The sequence below is a fragment of the Podarcis pityusensis genome, assembly GCF_964106645.2.
Source record: "Podarcis pityusensis genome assembly, chromosome: 3".
NCBI classification, from domain to species: domain Eukaryota; kingdom Metazoa; phylum Chordata; class Lepidosauria; order Squamata; family Lacertidae; genus Podarcis; species Podarcis pityusensis.
Window position 1 is genome coordinate 32,435,633 of NC_138026.1, and position 22,941 is coordinate 32,458,573.

At 42.4% G+C, this 22,941-nt stretch overlaps 1 protein-coding gene across 1 annotated transcript in view; it reads right to left on the reverse strand.

The window, feature by feature from the left end:
- The window catches only part of HMGCLL1 (3-hydroxy-3-methylglutaryl-CoA lyase like 1), a 58,218-nt gene that overhangs the window by 6,996 nt on the left and 28,281 nt on the right, over positions 1-22,941 (reverse strand). The window contains exons 6-8 of the mRNA XM_080998767.1: positions 21,903-21,966; positions 18,403-18,591; positions 2,446-2,571 (exon numbers count right to left, since the gene is read on the reverse strand). Of these exons, the coding sequence (XP_080854893.1) occupies positions 2,446-2,571; positions 18,403-18,591; positions 21,903-21,966 (379 nt within the window). The remainder of the gene's footprint in view (positions 1-2,445; positions 2,572-18,402; positions 18,592-21,902; positions 21,967-22,941) is intronic.

Below are 22,941 nucleotides of genomic sequence, written 5' to 3' on the forward strand. Positions count from 1 at the left end.
TCCTCTGATGCCTGACACCTCTGTAGGATCACCCTGACTTTGGAATGCCCTCTCCTCTCAGGTGCAAGCAGCACCAAAACACTGATGGGAGTTGTGATGACAGTAAAAACACAGCTGCCCATTCAAGCATTTGATTCAAGTAGTACCTCTTGCTTGGATGATGTAGTTATGTTGCTAGAATACTGTCTGTTTTCTACATTAAAGCTGTTTTTAAATGAAATATTGTTTTATTGTATTTTAATGTCTCTTGCTCTGGGGTTGTGTGAACAATGAGGAGAGGTTTATAAATTATTCAAATAGATAACATGTGCTTCAGTCTGAAGTGTAACAATACCAAATACTATTTCTGAACCCTGTTGATTTTGGTATACAAATTTGACAGGGTTGGAAAAGCACTTAAGCCACCTCAAATCATATTTTTGCCTCCTGACAAATATCCCCAGATGTTATAGATCTGTGAGACCAAGCTGACCTTTGGAGCACCGCACACTCTGCCTGCAGATGTTCTCAACATTTCAGTTTTCCTTCAGCTAACTGACACCTCAACGAATCGTTTTCAATGCCTTTCTAAAACAGGCATTAACCGTCACCCCAATGAGCAGAGCCCATTGGAAAACGCTGGCAGGGATTCAAAAAGCATTTCGTTCATTGTGTCCCTCTCAAACCGACTTCAGTCAACAAAGCAAGAACAGGAACATAGTGGTGAGAGGAAGCGAGGAGATAGAACAGATCAAAGGTAAACATGAGGCAACATTCAGGATTTGTAAGTGGTGCCTGCTGTCAAGAGAGAAATGCTACAGGACATGAAAATGATAAATTCTCAGAACTCTCAGATCTAGTACTAGTAGTTGTTTGGGGAACTGGTGCTTTGGGTTTTTTGAATGGGGGTTCTTTTATTTTGAAGGGACAAGCTTGGGTGTGTAGCCCCATCCTGAATATATTGGCTGGACGTGTATGCAAAGTCATATCTTTATTTACGTATTGTTATTTGGGAGCTTGTTGAAGACTTTCCTTTTTCAGCAAGCCTTCTAAGTGGAGATTGATACCCCATATGGTATCTGTAGTAGAGGATTTGAAACTGATTTCATTTGTTCATTTTGTTGTGGCTTGTTTAATTTGTGATTGTTTTTCGCATTTGCTTTGAATTTGTTTTAATATGTGCAATTGTTTTAACTGTTTTTAGATACGCGGTCCTTTTATATACGTATTGCTAACCGCTTTGAGATGCCTTGTGGGAAGTGATTCGTTGATAATAACAACAATATACGAGATGGGGAGAAAGATGAAATAAACCAAAGAATGAGAGCTTATTTCACATGCCTTTTCCATGGAACTGTCAGTGTTCCGGAGGAATCAGTTCCAGGGGAAAGACCCATGTGAGTGGCCATGCTCACATGTCTGAATCGTTTAAATGTTTTCCCAGCCATTGCATGGGCAATGCATGGATAAGCAAGTTCTAATGCAGCCAGGAGGATGCCCAAAGAGAACCTTAATGAATCCACATCTTGGTCGGCTAAGAAGCATCCAGTGCTGTTCCATGCGCATAAGAAGCACAAGAGAAGCAACTCAGTGGTAAACTATTTATAGGGGGGAAATCAAAATTTTATCTCTAACACATCCAGGTAATTGAATGGTTGCAGGTGGTGCTTAAAATAAATTATTGGGAGGGATGGAGGGACAACTATTGTCTTAAAAGTCTATGGGATCGCAGGACTTGTCCCCAATCAAGGGCCTCCTACCTTCCTCCCTATTATTTGATTCATGACTGAAGATATTAGATTCATAACTGAAGAAGCCTTCCATTGCAAGGTGGAGTCAACAGTACAGAACTACATAAACCAATGGTCTGATTCTATATAAGGCAGCTTCACCTGCTCACATTTTTGTCGTTTTCATCCATGTCCTCCAGAGTCCAGTGTGTGTTCACATATACCCAGTGCTTTTTTTCTTAAAAAAATGTTTAGGGGTACTCTCATTTTCCTACTCATATTGAAATACTGCCCCTCAATGAGGCCAAACTTAGATTTGCAAAATGTTTAGGGATATGTGTACCCCTGCGTACACCCAGGGGGGAAAAGGGCTGTACATAGTAGCTACTCTATGAATGCTAGCCGACAACCATTGTTAGAAAGCAGCATCTCTAACTACCGACAGAGAATAGGATCCCACAGCAGCCGCTCGATGCAAATAGGAGGCCTTCTGCTAGCAGCAATAGGATTCCAAGCAAGTTTATTTTCTCGTAACAAATGCTTGCAAAGTCATCCTTTCGACAGGATCAAAAGCAAGCTAAATGGTCTGACATTTCCCCAAAATGCATCAGCTTGATTCATACCGATATGCCCAGTTGCTTGTGTATGTACTGAAATCAACATAGCGAGCAAAACTTCCAATCCATAGTTTTAAGAAATCTGCAAAAGTTTAAGAGGTACATGACAAACAGCTTACCGTATTGATTCCCAAGCCATTCAGCATATATAGCACATCTTCTGTGGCTACATTGCCTGTGGCACCTTTCGCATAGGGGCAACCTCCTAAGCCGGCAGCAGCAGAATCCACAACATGAACTCCCATCTGAAAAACAATCAAAAGCAATAATTCTCAATTCAATATGCCCACTGGAGTGGGCTGAACCAAAAAAAAAAAAAAAGAAAATGCACATAGAGAGCATTTTCTGCATTTTCGGGCAATTTCTCTTCATTTTCTATTCTACATTTAAACTTGTGTTTTATTGTGGCTTATTTTAGACAATAATTTGAGTTATCTGGGAAGGTTAACACATTCCTGCTTTGTTATACAGTCGTACCTTGGACGGAATCCGTTCCGGTAGTCCGTTCAACTTCCAAAACGTTCAGAAACCAAAGCACGGCTTCTGATTGGCTGCAGCAAGCTCCTGCAGCCAATCGGAAGCCACGGAAGCCCCGTTGGATGTTCGGGTTCCAAAGAATGTTTGCAAACCAGAACACTCACTTCCGGGTTTGTGGCATTCGGGAGCCAAAACATCTGAGTACCAAGGCATTTGGGATCCAAGGTATGACTGTATATTTGAACCTACCATTTTTTAAAAAATCATAATTTTTGAAACATATTTGTACATTCTTTTACTACCACAACCTGCTGTGTGACCATAGGATGAAAGAGATGGGTAAGGAATCCAAATGATGATGATGATGATGATGATATCAATAAGCTCTGGAGAACCAGTAGCTTAAGCTGATGTGTTCAAAAGCGGGGAAGGAACCATCCACTAGGTGGAAAGCAATCACTGGAACCTCAGTGTTCATATATATATGCTATGAATTGCAGCTGTGGACAGAACAGAGGTTTCAAGCTTTTGATCATAGATGAAAATAATTTTCCAAGTGTTTCTCAAACAGATCATCCCAGTCATCTGCATCCATCTTCTCTTGCATTTGGCATGTTTCCCCCACTGCAATCAAGCAAAATGGATTTTTTGGCACTCCGTTTCAGCTTAATCATTGTGTGGGCTCCTTCAAATATCTGCAGACAGTGTAATTTGAAGTTTCATTTGAAGCTAACAATTAAACACATACACCCCACTGGTCTGAATAGCTTGGAGTCAGCAAGCCAAGTGCAGCCTGGGCTGTATTCTGGCCTGCCTGGTGTTTAATTACTTCCACATTTTGGCATGCAAAGACACCCAAATTGAAATGCTTATGGAGTTCATACTGGACTTCCCATGTATGGACTGTGGTTTTGGGACACGGTACTATAAATTAAATCTAAATTATTATTCTTTATTAACTGCCTTTCACCCTAAGGTCCCAGGGCAGGTCACAACATTTAAACACAATGTTAAAAGCTGATTAAAACAACTTACAATAAAAAATAAGGTGGATATGCATGATGTGAATAACTTATTTTGCTATGACGCTTTGTTAAAAAAGAAAAACAAGATGAAAACTGTTCCTTCACTGACCACTTGGAGTCACTGTTGCCTCAATAAGTTCCATTTTCTGTTTGTGCTACTGATAACTGGACAACTTTTTCTGTTTAAGCTGCTGGCTAAGTGGACAGTAAGATGTCCCCATTATTCAGCATTGGGTTTTTTGAAGATAGGATGTTCAAACTAGCAGAGGGGGGAATGTGCCACTTCTAAGGGCATAAAAATGGCAGCTTAAATGTAAGCTTGCCATATGTCCTAAATTTCCCAGACATATATCCGGAATGCTGCGGTCTGTCAAATGTCCAGGAAAACCCGGATGAATGGCAGCCCATGTTGGCAGTGCCATTTTTGCTGATTTCCCTTTAAAATAGTTCAAAAAATGGCATTTATTTATTTATTGCCGCCCAGATTTTCACTGTTTGAAATATGGCAACCCTATCTAAGAGCACAATACAGAATGTTATAGTTACGTGAGTTTCACGAGCCTCAAAATTCCACATTTTGTTGCATCTCTCTGTGTGTTTAGATATAGGTATATAGATCTAGATGTAAAACGTGCAGAGTTCTACATTTCTCAGCTCCAGACAAATGCTATAATTTTCAGCAGGACTGAACCAAGATCAAGAGGGCCGGTGGCAAAATGTCACATTCAGGGATCGTCTCCTATCAATAGCCCCCATCAGTGATGCAGGCCCTGAGCCAATTTTTCATATTTAACAACGCATCCTCCCTTCTCCCCAGTTGTTCCAATGTTGAATGACATCTGACCGCAGTCTTGAATTTTCCCACAGTGACCCAGAATTCAAGTGCCCTGATACTGAGGGGAATGTAGAGAGATGGACATAACTCTGTTTTTGTGAATAAGATGGCTGTCACACGCAGAAAACATGGCTGCCATGGGGTGGGGCTTTTGTGGCATTGGCCATCTTCCTCTCCCCCCTACTTGCCCGCCCACAACAAATCATTTTGTTCTTCAAATCAACACACTGAGAAGTGTTTCACTTTGACTCACTCTTGAAACATTTGATGTAGTACCGATAGAAAATGCAATGTGTGAAGCGCTGCAAAACCTGCTCTGCCCCACCAAAAGGAACGTTTTACCAGCCACTAAATTAAGTATTAAATGAAAAGGGTGCAACTGTTGAGATTGGGATCTAGTCTGCATACACACCAGAAGTTGAAAACACATGTAAAGCACATTATTCCCCTCACCAAGGAATCCTGGGTAACTTGTTAAGGGTGCTGGGAATTGTAGGTCAGTGTTAGATAGACTGCACATCTCAGGAATCTTTGGGGGGAAATCATGTGCTTTAAATGTATGGGGTGTAACTTGAGTCTTTCATCATTGGATGGCTTAGAACTGCACCCCATTTTAAAATGGCAATAACTGGCTCTATTCATGAAGCTGTTATAAGCAAAAGTTTTTACAAATTCCTACAAAACAAAGGGTAAAACCTTTCCAAAGTTTATGCCTGCTTGAGTCCCATTCAGTTCAGACCGAGTGTTAAGCAATCCCCATTCAAACTAATGGGACAGCTTTAAAAGTCCAGACTTCTCACAGCAAAGTCCCCAAAACAGGGTAAAACCTGGCAGCAGGATCTTAGCCCCACAACACTTTGTTGTTTTAGCCCAGGGGTCAGCAAACCGTTACAGCAGGACGCCAGTCCACTGTCCCTCAGACCTTGTAGGGGGCCGGACTATATTTTGAAAAAAAGTAATGAACAAGTTCCTATGCCCTACAAATAACCCAGAGATGCATTTTAAATAAAAGGAAACATTCTACTCATGTAAAAACATGCTGATTCTCGGACCGTCCACGGGCCGGATTTAGAAGGCGATTGGGCCGGATCCAGCCCCCGGGCCATAGTTTGCCTACCCATGTTTTAGCCTAAAAGCTAAAAGAAACGTTACATTTCCTCCCCCTCTCCCCATATTAATTGGCCTGCTTTTTATGGGGGCTTCTTTCCAGTGTCTCAAGGCAACAGCTGAAAAAAAACCTTATTTTTCCTTTTACGAGTGTCTAGATGTGCAACCTTGCCCTGAAGATCCAGTCTTGGTTGCAGGTGTTTGTACAAGGCCACCTTCAACATTCACAGCATTATCGTACTAAAAGTTCTTCTGGATTATTTATCCAGCAATGAAAAACTGCACCAACGACTCCAAGATATATTCTGGTAAACCTTCACTGTGGAACAGACAGATGTTAAAGCAATACAACTCATGGCTTAGACCCTGTGTTTTCAGCTAATCCATAAATGCATCATTTCTGGTTCTTTTTCTACATTGTTTTTAGGTAGAGATTATTTGGAAGCACATTGCAAAGAAAAAACCCCACCACTCTTTATTTATGTGATAAACAGTAAAATAAAATAAAATGTTATACAAAGAATAAATACTAAGACAGTATGAAGAGTACATCAGCACGTTAGTGCAGGTTTTTTTATGTCTCTCTGGTTCAGGTTTTCACTTCATCAGAACTTACCAAGGATCAATGTCACCTGAGGCTAAGGGACCAAAATGAACCTTGTATCATAAACAGTGGAACCTCTACTCACGTATGGAATCCGTTCCGGAGGTCCGTTCGTGAGTCGATCCTGGTCGCTGGTAGAAGCACCGTTCTGCGCATGTGCAGACGGCAGAAGCCACTTCTGCGCGTGCGTGAATCGCGGCAAACCCGGTATTTACTCCCGGGTTTGCTGCGGTCACGAGTCGAATTGTTCATGAGTAGGGGTGGTGATAAGTCGAGGTTCTACTGTACAAGCTATGAATGTGAAACAGTGACTTCCACATCTTAACCACATTTTAGTCTTACGATCAACAGCAGCCTTTCTTTAGCTTGGGTCCCCAGATGTTGTTGGACTACAACTCCCATCATCCCTGACCACTGGTCCTGCTAGCTAGGGAAGATGGGAGTTGTAGTTCAACCACGCCTGGTTGGAAAAGGTTGATCTTGAGGGCCCAAAAAGGAGGGAGTCGTATCCTCAATCCATCAAACAGTGTCAGTGCGGAAGACCTAAAACATTGCAAACAACCTTCACTAATCTTTTCTTTCTTTCATTCATTTTACAAGGATAAAAATAAAGTTGTCCAGCTATCTGGCCAGACTAAATGCAACTCCTGGCATTTATTGCAGCAGGAGAGCTACACAGGTGCACTCTCATTTTCAGCTCCATTTGGGGAAACAGAGACGACCGTCTCCTTTCCAGTGCCATTAACTTATTTACAGCTGGACCTGGAGACATTCTATTCATCATCACAAAGTATAAAGCCAAATGTCCCTTCCTCCTCCCTCCTTATTTCTTCCCCCTTTTTTTTTCAGAAGCACCACAGATTAACAGGTTAGAATGTTTTCCACATGTCCATTTTTACTGTCAGGAGAATATTAAAGACGTTTTCCAGCTTCCGCAGCTCAGCCAGATGTCCGCGGATCCCACGGTGAGAGCAAAATTGGCAAAGTAGCCTTCTCATGACCCCAGCATTGTTTTATCAAGGATCGGTTTTAAAGTATAAAGGGCCGTTTCTTGCTGAGATCCGTAATGTTTTGCAGCCCTTTCCCCTGCAATTACACAAAAGTGCTGACTTTGTTGAACTACTGATACGCGGTAGTATTTCTTATGACTCCTCTCACACTGTGCTGTAATTGATGTTTGCCTTGGCACCCGAAAGGTACCAGGTCTTATTTCCACTGTACATTTCCGGACACTGGTTTCAGTAACATCAGCGTAGGATATTGTACTGGGTGTATGTTTTGTTGTGTAAACATTCGCTGGTGATTTACCCTGTCAATCTCCGCAGACTAGCCTCTAATTACCAGGGGCCTCAGATGGACAATTCCTAACATATTTTCTATAGCTGCACCAGTTGGTTTGCCCTTCACTGATGTTGTCAGGAGGCAGAGGAACCAACCCCCAAGGCAGGTTGCCAGGAACGGATAAGACAAGGAAAACTCATTACCACCTGCTTTTTATTCAATATTCACAGAGAGAGGCTTGGGAACTGTAGAGCTTCTTCTTCTTCTTCCTTTTTTTTTTTTTTACAAAAACACCAAAAAACCATGATTTTTCAATGGACGTCTGATTTTTCCAGGGCAAAGCACCCTATTTCGGAAATTCCCTCTGGACATCATTTCTGCCTTTGAAATCTGGACATATGGCAGCCCTAATTTAATTTGTTGTACAAGCATACAACTGATTACTACAACTAATAAAGCACCCACGCTGTAAAGAATTTTTTTCTAAGCGCTTCCTTTTAAAAAATTAAAATAAAAAGCAAGGAGTTTGATTCCATAAATCTATGAAACTTTTGGGAAAGGCCTTGTTCACAGCATTTGGAAGAAATTTTCTTCTAGTCCAGAAAAAAAGTGTCTGTTTCTGACCCAAAGAGGGAGAGATGGAGAGGGAGAAAGAGAGAGAGTCTAGCCCTGATCCCTTTGGAACTGGAGGATACCAGCTCTTAACATAGTAATTTAAGCAGTCAAGTTAAAAAAGGCACAGTAAGATGATAAAAGGAGATCTATAAAGAGGCTACTGCTGCGATTGCGTGGGAGGGTGGCTATTAAAACAGCGTCGGGGGGCCCTTTCCACACAACAATCTGCTTTTTCCCTTTTCTTCTAGTGCTATACTTGCACTACTGTGAATCCAGCATCAGATCCCACGTAGCAAAACAAAGGTACCCTAGTTATAGAATAGATAGCCCTACTGCAGAATACTTTCAACATCATCATCATCGAATCTTTAAAATTAAAAAAAAGGAAATTGCCATAACATGTTGAGGAACTGCTAAGGAAAGAGGAAGCCTTGATGATGCTGGCCACTTCTGTTTGTTGGCTTCTTTAAGGGCTATATCAACATTCACCAACCGGGTGCCCTCCAAATATTTTAGACCACAACTCCAATCAGCCCAGGCAAGGCTGGGCCATAGGAGCATGTCTGCCTTGGAGCGATCAGTCCCTAACAGCACGATCCTGCACCTGTCTGCTCAGAAGTCTACATGAGTTTAGTGAGTCTTACCTCCAGTAAGATTGCAGCCTAAAGCACTTTAAATATATACATTTTTTAAAAATTTATAAAGCTTATAATTAAATAATAACAAGGCACTGGAGGATAGGACTTGAGTTTTGGTGCTTCTCACTAGTAAACATCATCATATCCAATAGAGGTCTACAACACTCACACAACCTTATTCCAATATAGCCAACTCTTGGAACTAAACAATGGGGTAAAGAGGTGGGGGAAGCAAAATGACATTTCCCCAGAAGGAGTAAGGTAAGGTAAAGGCAAAGGACCCCTGGATGGGTAAGTCCAGTCAAAGGCGACTATGGGGTTGCAGCACTCATCTTGTTTTCAGGCCGAGGGAGCCGGCGTTTGTCCACAGACAGCTTTCCGGGTCATGTGGCCAGCAGGACTAAACCGCTTCTGGCACAACGGGACACCATGTTGGAAACCAGAGCACACGGAAATGCCGTTTACCTTCCCGCTGGAGCGGTACCTGTTTATCTACTTGTACTGGTGTGCTTTCAAAATGCTAGATTGACAGGAGCTGGGACAAAGCAACGGGAGCTCACTCCATTGTGGGGATTTGAACCACCGACCTTCTGATCGGCAAGCCCAAGAGGCTCAGTGGTTTAGACCACAGCACCACCCATGTCCCCAGAAGGAATATTGTGGTAGGGGCACTCTAAGTGCCACGTTTCCTTCAACCAGAGCTAGGGACGGTGAAGAAATCTGGTTCACATTTTAATATGAAACTCCCTAGTTCACAGTTCCTGAAACAATACGTGAACCGGTTATGCTTCTCGATTTGTACTTCTGCAAATGTGCACATCACATTTGCGTATCATGGCATATAAAAATGTTTATATCGGGAGATATTGGCACTAAAACTCTGGCGAGTTTTCATGAGGACTTTTTAAAAATGCACACTGATGTGGAAACATGAAGAACTGAAATTAAGACTGGAAAAATGGGAAATGGGAGAAAACAAAATTGAGAGATTCATCCATCTCGTACTGGAGCTCTGCCTTGAGAAAAGGTACCTAGAGTCTGTGTAGCACATGGATAACAATTGTACACTTAGTGTACACGCACACATATTAAGAAAGGCGCCAGGAAAACAGCAGTGAATGATAGAATTAAAGATGACGAGGCATCTGTTTGTTATATTTTCCATTTTCCTGTGGAACTACCAGCCTAATCCCCACTTCGCTTATGCATTAAAGCAGTCAATGTTAAGGGAAAAGGGTGATTTGAGGAAGCCATCAGAGCCAAAGTGTAAGCAGAAAACATGATAATGCACACATAAAATTAAGGCTTAACAACTCATCTTGTATGACATGGATCCTACTAAAAGTTTTTATGCAGCTGAGCTGCAGTTTAACTTGAACCTGAATGGGCCTCAGATGGGATATTGTATGTAGTTTTGGTCACCACTTTGGCACATTGAGGAGAATCTAAGAGGCAAAGAGCCCAGAAGAGTTTCCCCCCCTTTCTTTCTGTGTTTAAAGCGGGGGGAGTTTAGAATGCCAGATGCATGAAAAATAAGACTTTAAAATGAGGGGATTTTTTCCTAGAATGGGGTGCTCAGAGTATGGCCTAAACAAAAACAATAAAGTGTATTCAAAGCATTTCCAAATTTCATGAAGAAAGCAGAAATGACATGGTGATGGTCCTGAGATAGGACAAATGATGGATGCTTCTTCTTCGTATCTGATCTGAGCAACCAGCTAGGTATAAGACCAACCTGAGTGACATGTGCTGAGAGCTACAAATGATTTCCAAATATAGAAGCCCTCCTCTGACAACTTATGAGGTGTAAAATGCTTTTCAAAAACAACACAAGACTCCTGAGAAGGCAAAAGCGATTCCTCGTGCTAACAGATGATGCTGACTGGCTATGAAGAGCTGAAAAATTCACAGTGGAGGAGTTACATATTTAATTAAAAAGCCTGAAATACAAATTACCTCCAGGAGAAATCAATTTAATAAAGCCCAGAGGAAACCAGAGGCAAAAGAGCCATATAAAGTGGTAGGCCCAAATCCATCCCTCATCCTTCCCCTTTTCTTCAATGAAATTAAGGCTTCTGAATTTTACACAACTCTGTAAACACTGCATAGATTTTATTCCTGGTTGACGCTGCAACTCCCTGCGGGCCATTTGTTATATATTCTTGAGGAATGCTTATTTCCAGAATAAGAACAACTCTAGGGAAAGATCGCTGAGGTTCTGAACTAAGGGCACATTTGCACCATCCATTTCAAGATCTATGACACCACTTTAAACAGCCATGGCTTCCCCCAAAGAATTCTGGGAGCTGTAGTTTCTTAAGAGGGCTGCAAGTTGTTATGAGACTCCATCCTGAAACCCTGGAGAACTATTGCCAGTCAGTGTAGACCAAGGGATCCCAAACTTGGGTCTCCAGCTGTATTTGGATTACAATTCCCATCATTTCTGACCTCTGGTTCTGCTAGTTTAGGATGATTGGAGTTGTAGTCCAAAAACAGCCAAAGACCCAAGTTTGGGAAACCTTGGAATATTGAGCTAGATAGACCAGTGACGTGACCCAATATAAGACAGCTTCCTATGTGTCTCAGTTCATATTGTTTTCTTGGAAGAGTTCAAAAATGAGTTGGATGTTTGGCAGGGAAACCAACCCAGTAAATGTTATGGACTACTGGATCTCAAGACAAGGGCCGGGATCCAGCTGGGTGCACATGCAGGAACTGGGCAAAATATGAAAAGCTTTCTTTAAAAACAACTGTTGTGGCTGATCAGCTGCTTGATGGGGAACTTCATTTACTTGGTCCGCTTCACCTTCCCTTGTCTTAATCCAGTTTCCTGTGCCTATTAGCATGATTCTTGCTTCCAAAAGAGCCTCTGACATGGCCGTTGTAGAGTGCAGGGTGAAGCTAGAGGCCCCCTTTCCAGTCCCTGACACTTCAGAACAGTGCAAAAGCCTCATATATTCAAATATTACTAAATAGTAGTAACGCCAGTAAGAGCAACAGTGAGTAAACACATCATTTCAAAAAGTCTTTGGAGAACTTGTTAAAACTATCTAAAGGAAGCACCGTATCGTTTGATAGCATTCCGGGTTATATAATTCTAGGATAGTTTATTTGCGTTTTGCATTGCAAGGCCAAACTACACATTGCACAAGGAGATCCAAGATTCCAAATCCTGATATTTTGAGTTTAACTTTAAAAGCTGCCAGGGGCAGGGGGCTTCCAAATTATCCTGTGCCATTCTCTTAATCTAACACCCCACCTCCAAAGTTGTCGTTAGCTGCTGCAGAGAGGACACATACAGGCTCCTAGACACACCCGACAACCATAAAAGGCAAGAATGCCATGATTCAATTCTATATGTAGCATCAGACTAAGCACCATGTGCTATTGATATGGTTTTCCAGAAGATGCAGGTTTGGGGAATTGCCGGACTGAAAAAAAACCTGTGTCTATTTATAAAATAAATCCTGTTACACTTACCGTTTTCCTCCAAAATTCACTCTGCTTCCTGAAGGATATATTGGCCATATAAGTAATGGGGATCCAAAAATATCTGGACTCCATTGTTTCTCACGCTAGTCTACTTCCCCACCCCCTGTTAACTACATGGAAAATTGGAGATCTTATCTTCATTTTCCATGGTTCTGTAAGACATATGTTAAAGAAATAGAATCTGGGAACTGGAGACTGAATCTTCCACCACCTCGTTGGTATGATCACAGCAGGAAACCTTTTTTTTATATTTACAATTTTTATTTATTTCAATCACTTAACAAAATATGTTTATTACTCTTGTCTAATCCTTAAGATTAAGATTTCTAGTACAACACTCTGAAAAATCAAAGCACAGAATGCTCACTACATATTTGGCAATTTTCCATATAGAATTCAGAAGACCAAGCCGTGTGTGTGTGTGTGTGTGTGTATCTTAACAAGTATATACAATTGTTTCTTCTAACTTGGTTTGTGAATGCAGAAGATGCTACCAAATCCCAATAAATGGTTATCACTTTTTCATCAAATACTCCACTTTTATTTTATGAAGTCAACACAACATATATCAAATGACACCTATGAATGAGACAGAGAGTATAAAAAGGTGCCAGCGATACAGATCACTCTACATGTAGATATGTTGCTACAGCTGAATACTACCACTCCTTTATCATCCTTCTCCCAAAATCCTCACCCGTTGCCCCCTTCTACATTAGCTCCAAGCTCCTAATGCAGGTCTTTTGAATGATGTCCTGGTACAGTTTGTGTGGATTCTACCTTAGAGCATTTCTTGACTTTGCTCTCAGCTGCAACTGTTAAGCACTGAACTAGGAGCTGCAACTTGAAGAATGTCAAAGAAAAAAATACCTCCTCTCATAAATCTTTTGACCTACCACTGGTGCAGTGGATCATCTCTGCTGATTCTACTAATATAAGATGTTGGCATTCTACATGTGTTGAGTGCGGATGATCACCAGCACTTTGGCTGAGAAAACCAGCCAATCATGTGTGAGCACTGCATCTGGGTTGAAAAAAATGTTCCTAAATTGGCCTACACAGTGACAGTCATAACCCACAAACAAATCATAATATATACCCGATGTTGTCAAATCCCCCTGCAAGAAGATCAGGATTAATGGCCAATAAACAGGTAGCCTGGAAGCGCCCTGAGTATCTGGGCAGAAACTATGCCGTTTTGGGCTCTGTACAAGCCTCCAGCAAGTTGTTAAATCCAAATGTAATGTTGAGTTGTTATGGTAGAAGCAGTAACAATACCGGTCATGGTAGGAGCAACTAGTATTGGTTATACATCTTGTTGGTCCAGATTGTTTCCTTCTCCCTTGGAGGTCGCACAGTTTCCTATAAATAATGGTTTGCCATTGCACATTGCCTTTGACATGTTATCCAGTCTACACATGCAGTTTTACTCAAAGCACTCTTTTTACTCAAACAGCCAGCCACGCCTCCTCCTTCTTGCTGACTTTGTCACTTCTATAAATTCTATAGTCTGATATTTTAATATCCCAGTTTCTGGGTTCAGCCAAGTTTCAGCCACCAAGCAAAGACTTAGCCATACTTCTGTTTAAAATCTTATTGTTTTGAAACATTCCTTCATATGCTTTTTTCATTTGCACCAAAAACACACTATTTAGAAAGACATCATATCCCAGTTTGATGCCTGGCATTTATTCCTTTCAGTGGCATCAACAATTAGATCAGGCTTCAAACTACTTACTCTGGAGAAATCTTTTTATTTTTATTTTAGCAATGCCTCTTCAGGGTAAATGGCTTGAGCACTGTAATCTTAACCTTTGAATGTTTTGGCTAAGCAGCCAGCCACAGTGGCGTAGCGTGGGGGGTGCAGGGGGGGCCGGCCACACCGGGCGCAACATCTGGGGGGGCGCACTGGCACTCGCAGCTCTCTGTCCCTACTAAAATCCACGGGTTAGGGGGCGCAAATTACTTGCCTTGCCCCGGGTGCTGACAACCCACGCTATGCCACTGGCCAGCCATCTTTCACTACTTACTCTTTCGTTAGAACAACCCTTATAAAACCTCTTAGGTAGTTTCTTATGCAGATTCAGTGACTTCGTCCAATATCATTTGGAGTAGGGCACAACTGAATGATGGAAAGTTTTCCTCAGCAAATACCATCAAAGTATTGTTATTTGAGGGGGGAGGGTTGGAGGCTGAGTACTATCGCTGCCAGAACAGAAAACAAAATAGCGGGCACAAACATGCTGAGCAGAAGAAGACAGCAACAATCTAGAGAACTGGTGCAAGAATATTACAGCCTACAGTGCGCTAAATAATAGGAGACAGAATGTTGCTCTGCTTTCATTCTTCCAGGAATTGTCTTTATACTTCTCATTGTTATGCTAGTTTATTTCTCCTGCTAAATAAAGATGTTAAATTTACTCAGGCAGGGGTCAACAATTTTTACAGACATGTAAAGCCTGACTGTATACATACCCTACCCAAAGCTTAGAGCTTATGCAGGTACATTGCAGGCAAACACATACAACTAAGGGAGCCCCTTTTAAAGGGGTGGGTAACAAAAATACTTTTCAGAGAAGTCACAACCCTTTCTTGTCTACCATTTCACCTCTCCAATGAAAGAAAGAAAGAAAGAAAGAAAGAAAGAAAGAAAGAAAGAACAGACGGATGGACAGAAGGAAGGAAGGAAGGAAGGAAGGAAGGAAGGAAGGGGAAAGCTGTTTACTCTAGCTTTTCAGAAGCGTGCATTGTTCAACTCCAGAGAAAGTATAATTTTGTCAGGCCAAGTGCAAAGTTGTAATGTGCCCCATCTCCTACAATCCTGTTTTGAAAAAGTGGAGGACTGACTTTTGCCCTTCCATTTTTTCCCATTTTCTTTAGGTTCCCTGCATTTCTAGGTACCCACATTGTATTCCTAGTCCCAGCAATACGGTATGTATCCATCTATGTATATACCTATGTATATTATACACACATGACAAATGGCCTTTCAGTGATGCTCCCGGTCCCTGGGAATCTGCTGTCAGTTCCCATATCTATGCGCTCCAGGGACCAAAGGGCTCATTCATTTACTGACATGTGTTCAGGGGCCTGTAAATTCGACCAGCAGCACTGGCTCCCACTGTCCTTGGGATTTCAAGGTTCCCTGATTTATTCTGGTGCTCATCCTTTCCTCCTGCTGCCATTCCCTGTTGGCCCTGCCTGCCTAGAGGCAATGCCAACAGGGATCAAGGAACCTGGAACTTCTGGTTCATAAATATCCTCTGGCGCCACCTACAATTTAGCCTCAGCTCCTCCATCCCACTCACTGCTAGTACAAATGAACTTTCTCTCTGTGCTAATTGAGAAATGTGTTTTATTCCCAGCCACTGAATTAGCTACAGCAGTAGCTAAAAGCAAGCAGTATCTTATAATGAAGCAACATTTCAATATAGAAGCTCAAAGGCAATATCCAGGCAGCATAATCTATTGGTCCAATTCAAGGGATGCAGGAAAGTGTAAATAATACTTAGGTTGGGGCCAGCTCATTCTTCTCTTCCTTTCTCTCAGTCTTTTCTGGTCTCTCCCAGTCCTGCTTATCCTCTTTCAGGTTTCATTTCTTAGATTACTGCATTCCCATTCTTCTACTTATAGCTATCTTGCCTCTGGGGACTTTCCCGCTTGACTCCTATTTTGTAGGAGCATCATCCACTCAGTTTTCTACTGGTCCGCAGCTTCCTTTACTATACACAACTCCTGTTTTCAAGGTCAGTTTTTGGATTGCCTCACAGTTAATCTCATATATCTATCATCTATCTATCTATCTATCTATCTATCTATCTCTCTCTCTCTCTCCCTACCCATCCACCTCAATCTCCAAAGCTAGGCTGTTTAGGACAGGTATTCTGGAAGGTTCCATTCCCTCACAATTTAGACATTGCAGCTCAATAAACGGGCATCTAGGATTCCCAACTGCCACATTTTGGCTCGGCCATAGATAGCACGATGCAAATTGCCTTTCATAGTTCATCAACAGTACTGCAGTCACACTGCCAGAAAACAACACACATAAGACCTCTTTGGGAATTCAGCCTGTACATGTGAGAGGGGGAGTATGTGCCAGCCCTTGACCCCCTATGCTTCTGGGTGTGTCGGGTGAATCCACTCCACACTGACCTTCCCACATTGAGCTGGAAGGTCTTCTAAGCACACATGGCTGAACACACTTCGAAGTCTTTGGGGGAAGGGCTGCAGCTCAGTGGTAGAGCACGTCCTTGGGATGCAAAAAGTCTCAGGTTCAATGTCCCAGTTTCAGGAAGACTGCTAAGCATATTCAGCCAGTTCCCTTCAGATTTCTGTGCTGAACATGCCAAGACTGGCACTGGAGGGGGCAGCGTTGACATATGGCCCCTGCTCCACTATATACCTCTCCCCTCATGTGTTCATGAACATCTTAAGAGGGCTACAATATCCTGCATTTATTTATTTTTTAACATGTTTCTATGAAAAATTATAGAACAGAGCTAAGATCTTCAAAAAGAAATGCAGTTCTGTTAGGGAAAATGCTTGGAGTATCCCAGTTAATGAATTCTACAGGCTTTGGGATTTTTTTGTTTTTAAGTCTCCTATATCCACATGCAGATTAATTCCTGTCTTTCTAAGTTAAGAGGCACCACAAATGTGCACTTTGAAACTAGTTAGCGTCAGACTCTGACTGTTGCAGTCAGTAGCAAATGTCGGAATAAAACCCACGTCCCCATCGTTTCATTTGGAATTATAATTTAACAGCACTCTGCCTAAAAGGAAGCATGTCTAATATATTAGTGAGTTTTCATATAGTAAAGCTCGGGCAATTCATCATGCAGCAGGTTTTCAATACGACAATTCAGTAGTCACCAGCTGGGACCAGAAAAAAAATATTTTCCTGAGGACATTTCCAATTTCCACTTTTCCTAAAGCCTTGGAAATAGCACTTAAAGTAGCAATATATTATGATACGATGCAGAGTGGTACTGAAGAAACTTCTATATTTGTTGCTAGACGGCTGGGTTACTCTTGAACTGTTAAGAGTCTAACAGTACAATCAATCCCATGCAGAGCATCTAAGCCACTAGACTGCAGCCAACTCGGCTACAGATTCATTTGCAATGTTTGGGTGCAAGATGCTTGGTAGGGTATAAAGTGAAGAAGCACACAGAAAGGCATAAACAAATCAAATAGTCCATATTGTATGCATAATAATTCACAGGTTGCTATATTTTGCACCGGCCCATGGTGTTCTATCGATTTCTGTCCACTTTTGCGATCTTTTCCCGTTATATATTTTTCTACATGTGCAACTGAACTCCTTGTTTTCGAAGGAGATTGTGGACAAATATGTAAAGCGTGCCCATCAATGACAGCCACCCGCAGATTGATGCAGTACAGAAATGTGCGACTCGCTTTAAGCTATAGCATGTGATCCTCAGCTCATGACTTACACCTGGCCTGGACCCAACCCAGATCATACATTAACATCATACATTAACATCAGCAGTGAGAGAGTCACTGCAGGCAGCTACAGCTACCCGCCTATCTAGGTAACCTTGGGGGGAAACTGATCACATGGGTGGGGCAGCAATACGGTGGCTTATGAGCATTTAAAATAGCTTTAAAGTGAGTCGGAGCACAGGGGCACCCAGTCTAGTACAGTGGCATCTCCAGGTAGGGCAAAGAGATAAGTTTGTCTGCAATCCTGAAAAGTCATTAGCAGTCTGTGGAGATAACACCAAGCTAGATGGACCGATAGTCTGACTCTAACACCGACTGACAGCAGCCACTATCCAGGATCCAAGGCAGTGCTCTTTCCCATCAACTGCTACCTGATCCTTTACCTGGGATTGAATCTGGGAGCATTCAAAGCACACGGTCTACCAGTGAGCATCTCCCTAGCATGGGAGCAGCCATGCCCAAGAGGATGCAAGGATGAATGAGGCTAGCGCCGAGAAAACTGTATTTGGATGAGACCAGAGACTGGATCTTACCTGCATCGCTGTGAGGATATTGGCTAAAGCCTGGCCGTAGGTGTCATGGCAATGCACTGCAATTGCTGCCACGGGGAGCTCCATCATAACAGATTCCAGCATGCGCTTCATGCTGCCAGGGGTCCCCACACCTATGGTGTCTCCAAGGGATATCTCATAGCAACCCATGCTGTATAGCCGTTTGGAGACCTGGGGAGGGAATGGTAGGAGAACCAAACATAAGCAAAAGTAATATGTATTTACAGAAAAAAATTCAGGGAGGCGAGGCAAATGTAGAACGAAGGGTGCATTGGACGCACCTAAAAGGTATTTCTCTGTGCTGGCATCCTAGGCCCAGGTGGCATGAGCATCGTCTAGCGCTTGAAAGCAAGAGTGCAGTCACCTATCAGGAGCTTTTAACCGGTGGTGTTCCTGGAAGCGATCCAATTTTCACTCCTGCTGTTCAGCTCAAAGCAGCAGGACTGGGGTTTTCTCTCTGCATTTACTGCATTCAGGCCTGCATCCTAATCCCACCTGGGTCCAGCATACAAGCACAGGAGAAAAGCCCACTAAAAATATACAGTGTCCTCCAGGACATAATATACCATTCAGCTTTTAGAAATTTTACAATGCGGAGCCAGCTATTAACTATAGAGAGCTGGTGTAGACCCCGCAATTCTTAAGCATTCAAGAGCAGGCTGTGGAATCATGCATTCCCTGAACCTACCCCTTTCTTCCTGGACACTGAAAACACCTATATATTTCTTAACAGGCCATATAATGTCACTCGGAATTTGCAGTGTATAACGCTTTTGCCACATACTTTTGATTCAACAGATGTCCTACAGTTTTTCCTATTGCACTTTATTGCCGACTGCACCGTGGTCCCCAAGTGCAGACGAGATACACGAAACAGCTACAGGTGGATGACAAGTGCTAAATTGGTAAAATACCAATGATAATAATGGCTTTTGCTGGTGGGACGAGTGTGATAAAAGTTGACAGGGTGCAAAGCTGCTAGTCCCTGGTGTCCCACATGATTAGATGCTTAATCTAAAGGCCAGAAGATAAATGACACAAGCAAGATTTAAAAGTCTGCAAAGAGGATGTGAACCCCATGGCTATTTCTTTTAGTTTGGCATAACTCTTCCATGACTTACCCGGGAAAAATCAGGCATACTGTATACAATTTCTGCTGAATCTCGGGAACGGGGAGATTGTTCATAACTTTCCAAGGCCTACTAGTAGTATTATTTATTATTATACTATTTATTGTTATGCAACTTGTATGCCACTTTTCAAAATTACGGTGCTCCCGAAAGCAACTCATAATGATGATAATGAGGACAAACTCTGACAAATCTTCTGTAGAAGAAGGCCTTAGATTAAAAAAAAGAGAGGATATTTGTGGAATCAAAATGAAGAGTTGCATTCCTGCTGAAATGCTGAAAGGGGCTTTATTGACAAGGGGGTGGGGGATGCGGGAACTTGGCCTGAGCATCATATCAAGGTCTTTTGGAGAACAGACTCCAATATGGTTTTGCAATAGGAAATATGGGAACAGCACAGCTAAACCTGTCACCATCAATATATCTAAACATATGTCACACGCAGCTTGACGGGAAAACCAACTGAATCAGAAAATTGCTATTCTTAATAAATGAAAGTTGTATCTGCTCTGGGAGAAGTACCGTGATAAACTCCATGTAAACAGATACTCAGGGCTAAGAGGCAGGATAAAATGGAAGATTTTTGAGGGGGGAAACTACCATAAGTGGAAACAAACTCTAGCACTGTAATGGCAATAACAGAGAAAAAGAAAACATTGTTCCTGGATTTTTGCAACGTGGCTTGGAGCTGATTATTATTATTATTATTATTATTATTATTATTATTATTATTTCCTGGTTACCCACATTTTTCCTATCTTAAAAGGTAAAGGTAAAGGGACCCCTGACCATTAGGTCCAGTCGTGATCGACTCTGGGGTTGCGGCGCTCATCTTGCTTTATTGGCCGAGGGAGCCGGCGTACAGCTTCTGGGTCATGTGGCCAGCATGACTAAGCCGCTTCTGGCGAACCAGAGCCATGCACGGAAACGCCGTTTACCTTCCCGCAGGAGTGGTACCTATTTATCTACTTGCACTTTGACAAGCTTTCGAACTGCTAGGTTGGCAGGAGCTGGGACCGAGCAATGGGAGCTCACCCCTTTGCGGGGATTCGAACCGCCGACCTTCTGATCGGCAAGTCCTAGGCTTGTGGTTTAACCCACAGCGCCACCCGCATCCCTACCTTTTCTAATACTGTGTTGTAATCCACCTAGACCATTCAAGTATTGTGCTTCACAAGCATACCAATTGCTCTACAGTAGACTTCTCTAAGGGACGCGGATGGGCTGATTTAAATATTGAGGTACATCATTTGACAGCGCTGTGAGAGGTACTGAGAAGTATTGCATTAAGGTGGATGCCAGGTGAGATGAAAACTCTGTCATGAGGTAACTCCAAGTTCCAATGGTGTTTTTACACATGTAAGCCATCACTTGATGCTACAGTTATCAAGTGATGAGCTAACAACATGTACACACACCCAAAGTAGGCCAACAGTTTCTTAGAAATTTTCAACTTTGATCTGAAGTCTTGGGTTGTGCAGAAGTGTTTCATAGCACATGCTGCAGGTATGAGTGATGCTATCAAGTGCCATCAAGTGAAGAATTTAAAATCTATTGTGTAACCTGACTGCTTCCTCAATCAGTTGGTTAGCCAAAGGTGTTGGTTATTCTATAGTTCTAATGACCACAAAATGCTGGTGGCTACTAGCTATGACACACTCTGTATGCATGGGCAGGAGCAGGAGAGAGACAATTAAGAACTACAATGCAGGAGGAGATACAGAAAACTTAATGTGTGGCTGGGGTGTAAAGGTGGTGAGAGGTCTGCTTTTCACTGTGATGTGAGAAATTGATGCTATTTCCACCTCGCCTTTGGTTTGGACTCAGTCTGACCCTTATGTTTCCCTCCCCTTATGGTTTTGATCTATGGGCTACTTTTAAAATGAGGCTGCATTTTAAATTGCATTTTAACCTGTATTTTAAATTGGGGTTTTTTTTCCTATTATGTTTTTACTTTAATTTTACTGGTGTTAGCCATCCTGAGCCTGGCTCTGGCCGGGAAGGGCGGGGTATAAATAAAATTATTATTATTATTATTATTATTATTATTATTATTATTATTATTTTACAGATTAGAACTGTGGAGATTCCTGTTCCATGCTCTATGAGCATTATTTCTGCTAATGCTCCGAGTTCTCCTGTTTTGATATGGGGATATTTTATGTTGGCTTTTTATTTTGTCTGTCTGTTCTCTATATAATCCAATAAAATCATACAAAAATGAGAATAAGAAAAACCTGTGCAAATAAAAAGCATGTCCTCAAGTCACCAGTGCTTTCCCTTCACAAGAAAACGGCTCCCCAGGGAAGTAAAGATTTCTGGGCTGTTTGTTTTTGTTTTTAAGTGTCTTACTTCTGCAACTTTCGCTGGCTCAATATTTCCTTCGTAAGGGCATCCCAACGCACAAGACACATACCTAAATGAAAAAAGAATACAGACGCATTGGTAATATGCACACATCGGTGCCCCACCAGAAACATTGTTCAAATACTAGGATGAACAATTAAGCCAGGAAGAAATCAGGTCCTCCCTTACTTAAAGAGGGCATGTGTTGCAGTGAGACCTGGCAACCAAACCCTGTGTTGTGGGTGGGTGGGGATGACTGGATAGCCACAACACCCAATTGGTAGGTCCCTTGATGCAGGGTTTAAACAGGCCAATGGGACGCAGGCTAAGTGGATAAGGGACCTATATATACCTATGCACGTGACCCAGAGCTTCCCCTTTCAGTGCGTGCATCGGAACACCTGCCCACCTCTCCCTACTTTTAGGGCTTTGCGCTTGACCTTGCTATGCCGTCGTGTGTCGTCTGGGATGGGGGCACGGCAGGAATTTTCCCCACTTGGCTGATTGGCTGTTGCCATTTGGGTTTCACCTGCCACGTAGCAAATCGTCACAACTTGTAAGGTTGCGGATAGGCTCTGGTTTAGGTGATAGGGATGGAGGAACGCTCTCGCCATCCCTATGTGAAGGGTATTCCGTTAAAGGAATCCAGGGACTCAATGGTTTGGTCAACCCTGTGAGGGGGTTGTGCCCTTGCCTGAATCCAGGGGGACATCTGGGTGATGGACATAGCCTGTTCCCAGCTTTCCACCTATCCCAGTGTTCACCCTAGGCTGACCTATGCTTGTGTCCTGGGTCAGCGCTACCTGCAACGGTGTAAGGAGCTAGTCAAACCAGAGCCTATGCAACCACTCACGTGCTGTAATCAATAAAGTTGTGGCCTATATTCTGCCAAAAACCAAACCAAAATTTGAGTCTTGTCTGAATTTATTTAAGGGAAAGGTTTAAAGGTCTGAACACGCAATAGGAGAATCCTTTAAAAAAACAAGTTTTAACTGAGCATTCTAGCACAAGAATATTGGGCACAATCAAGAACATGATAATTTCG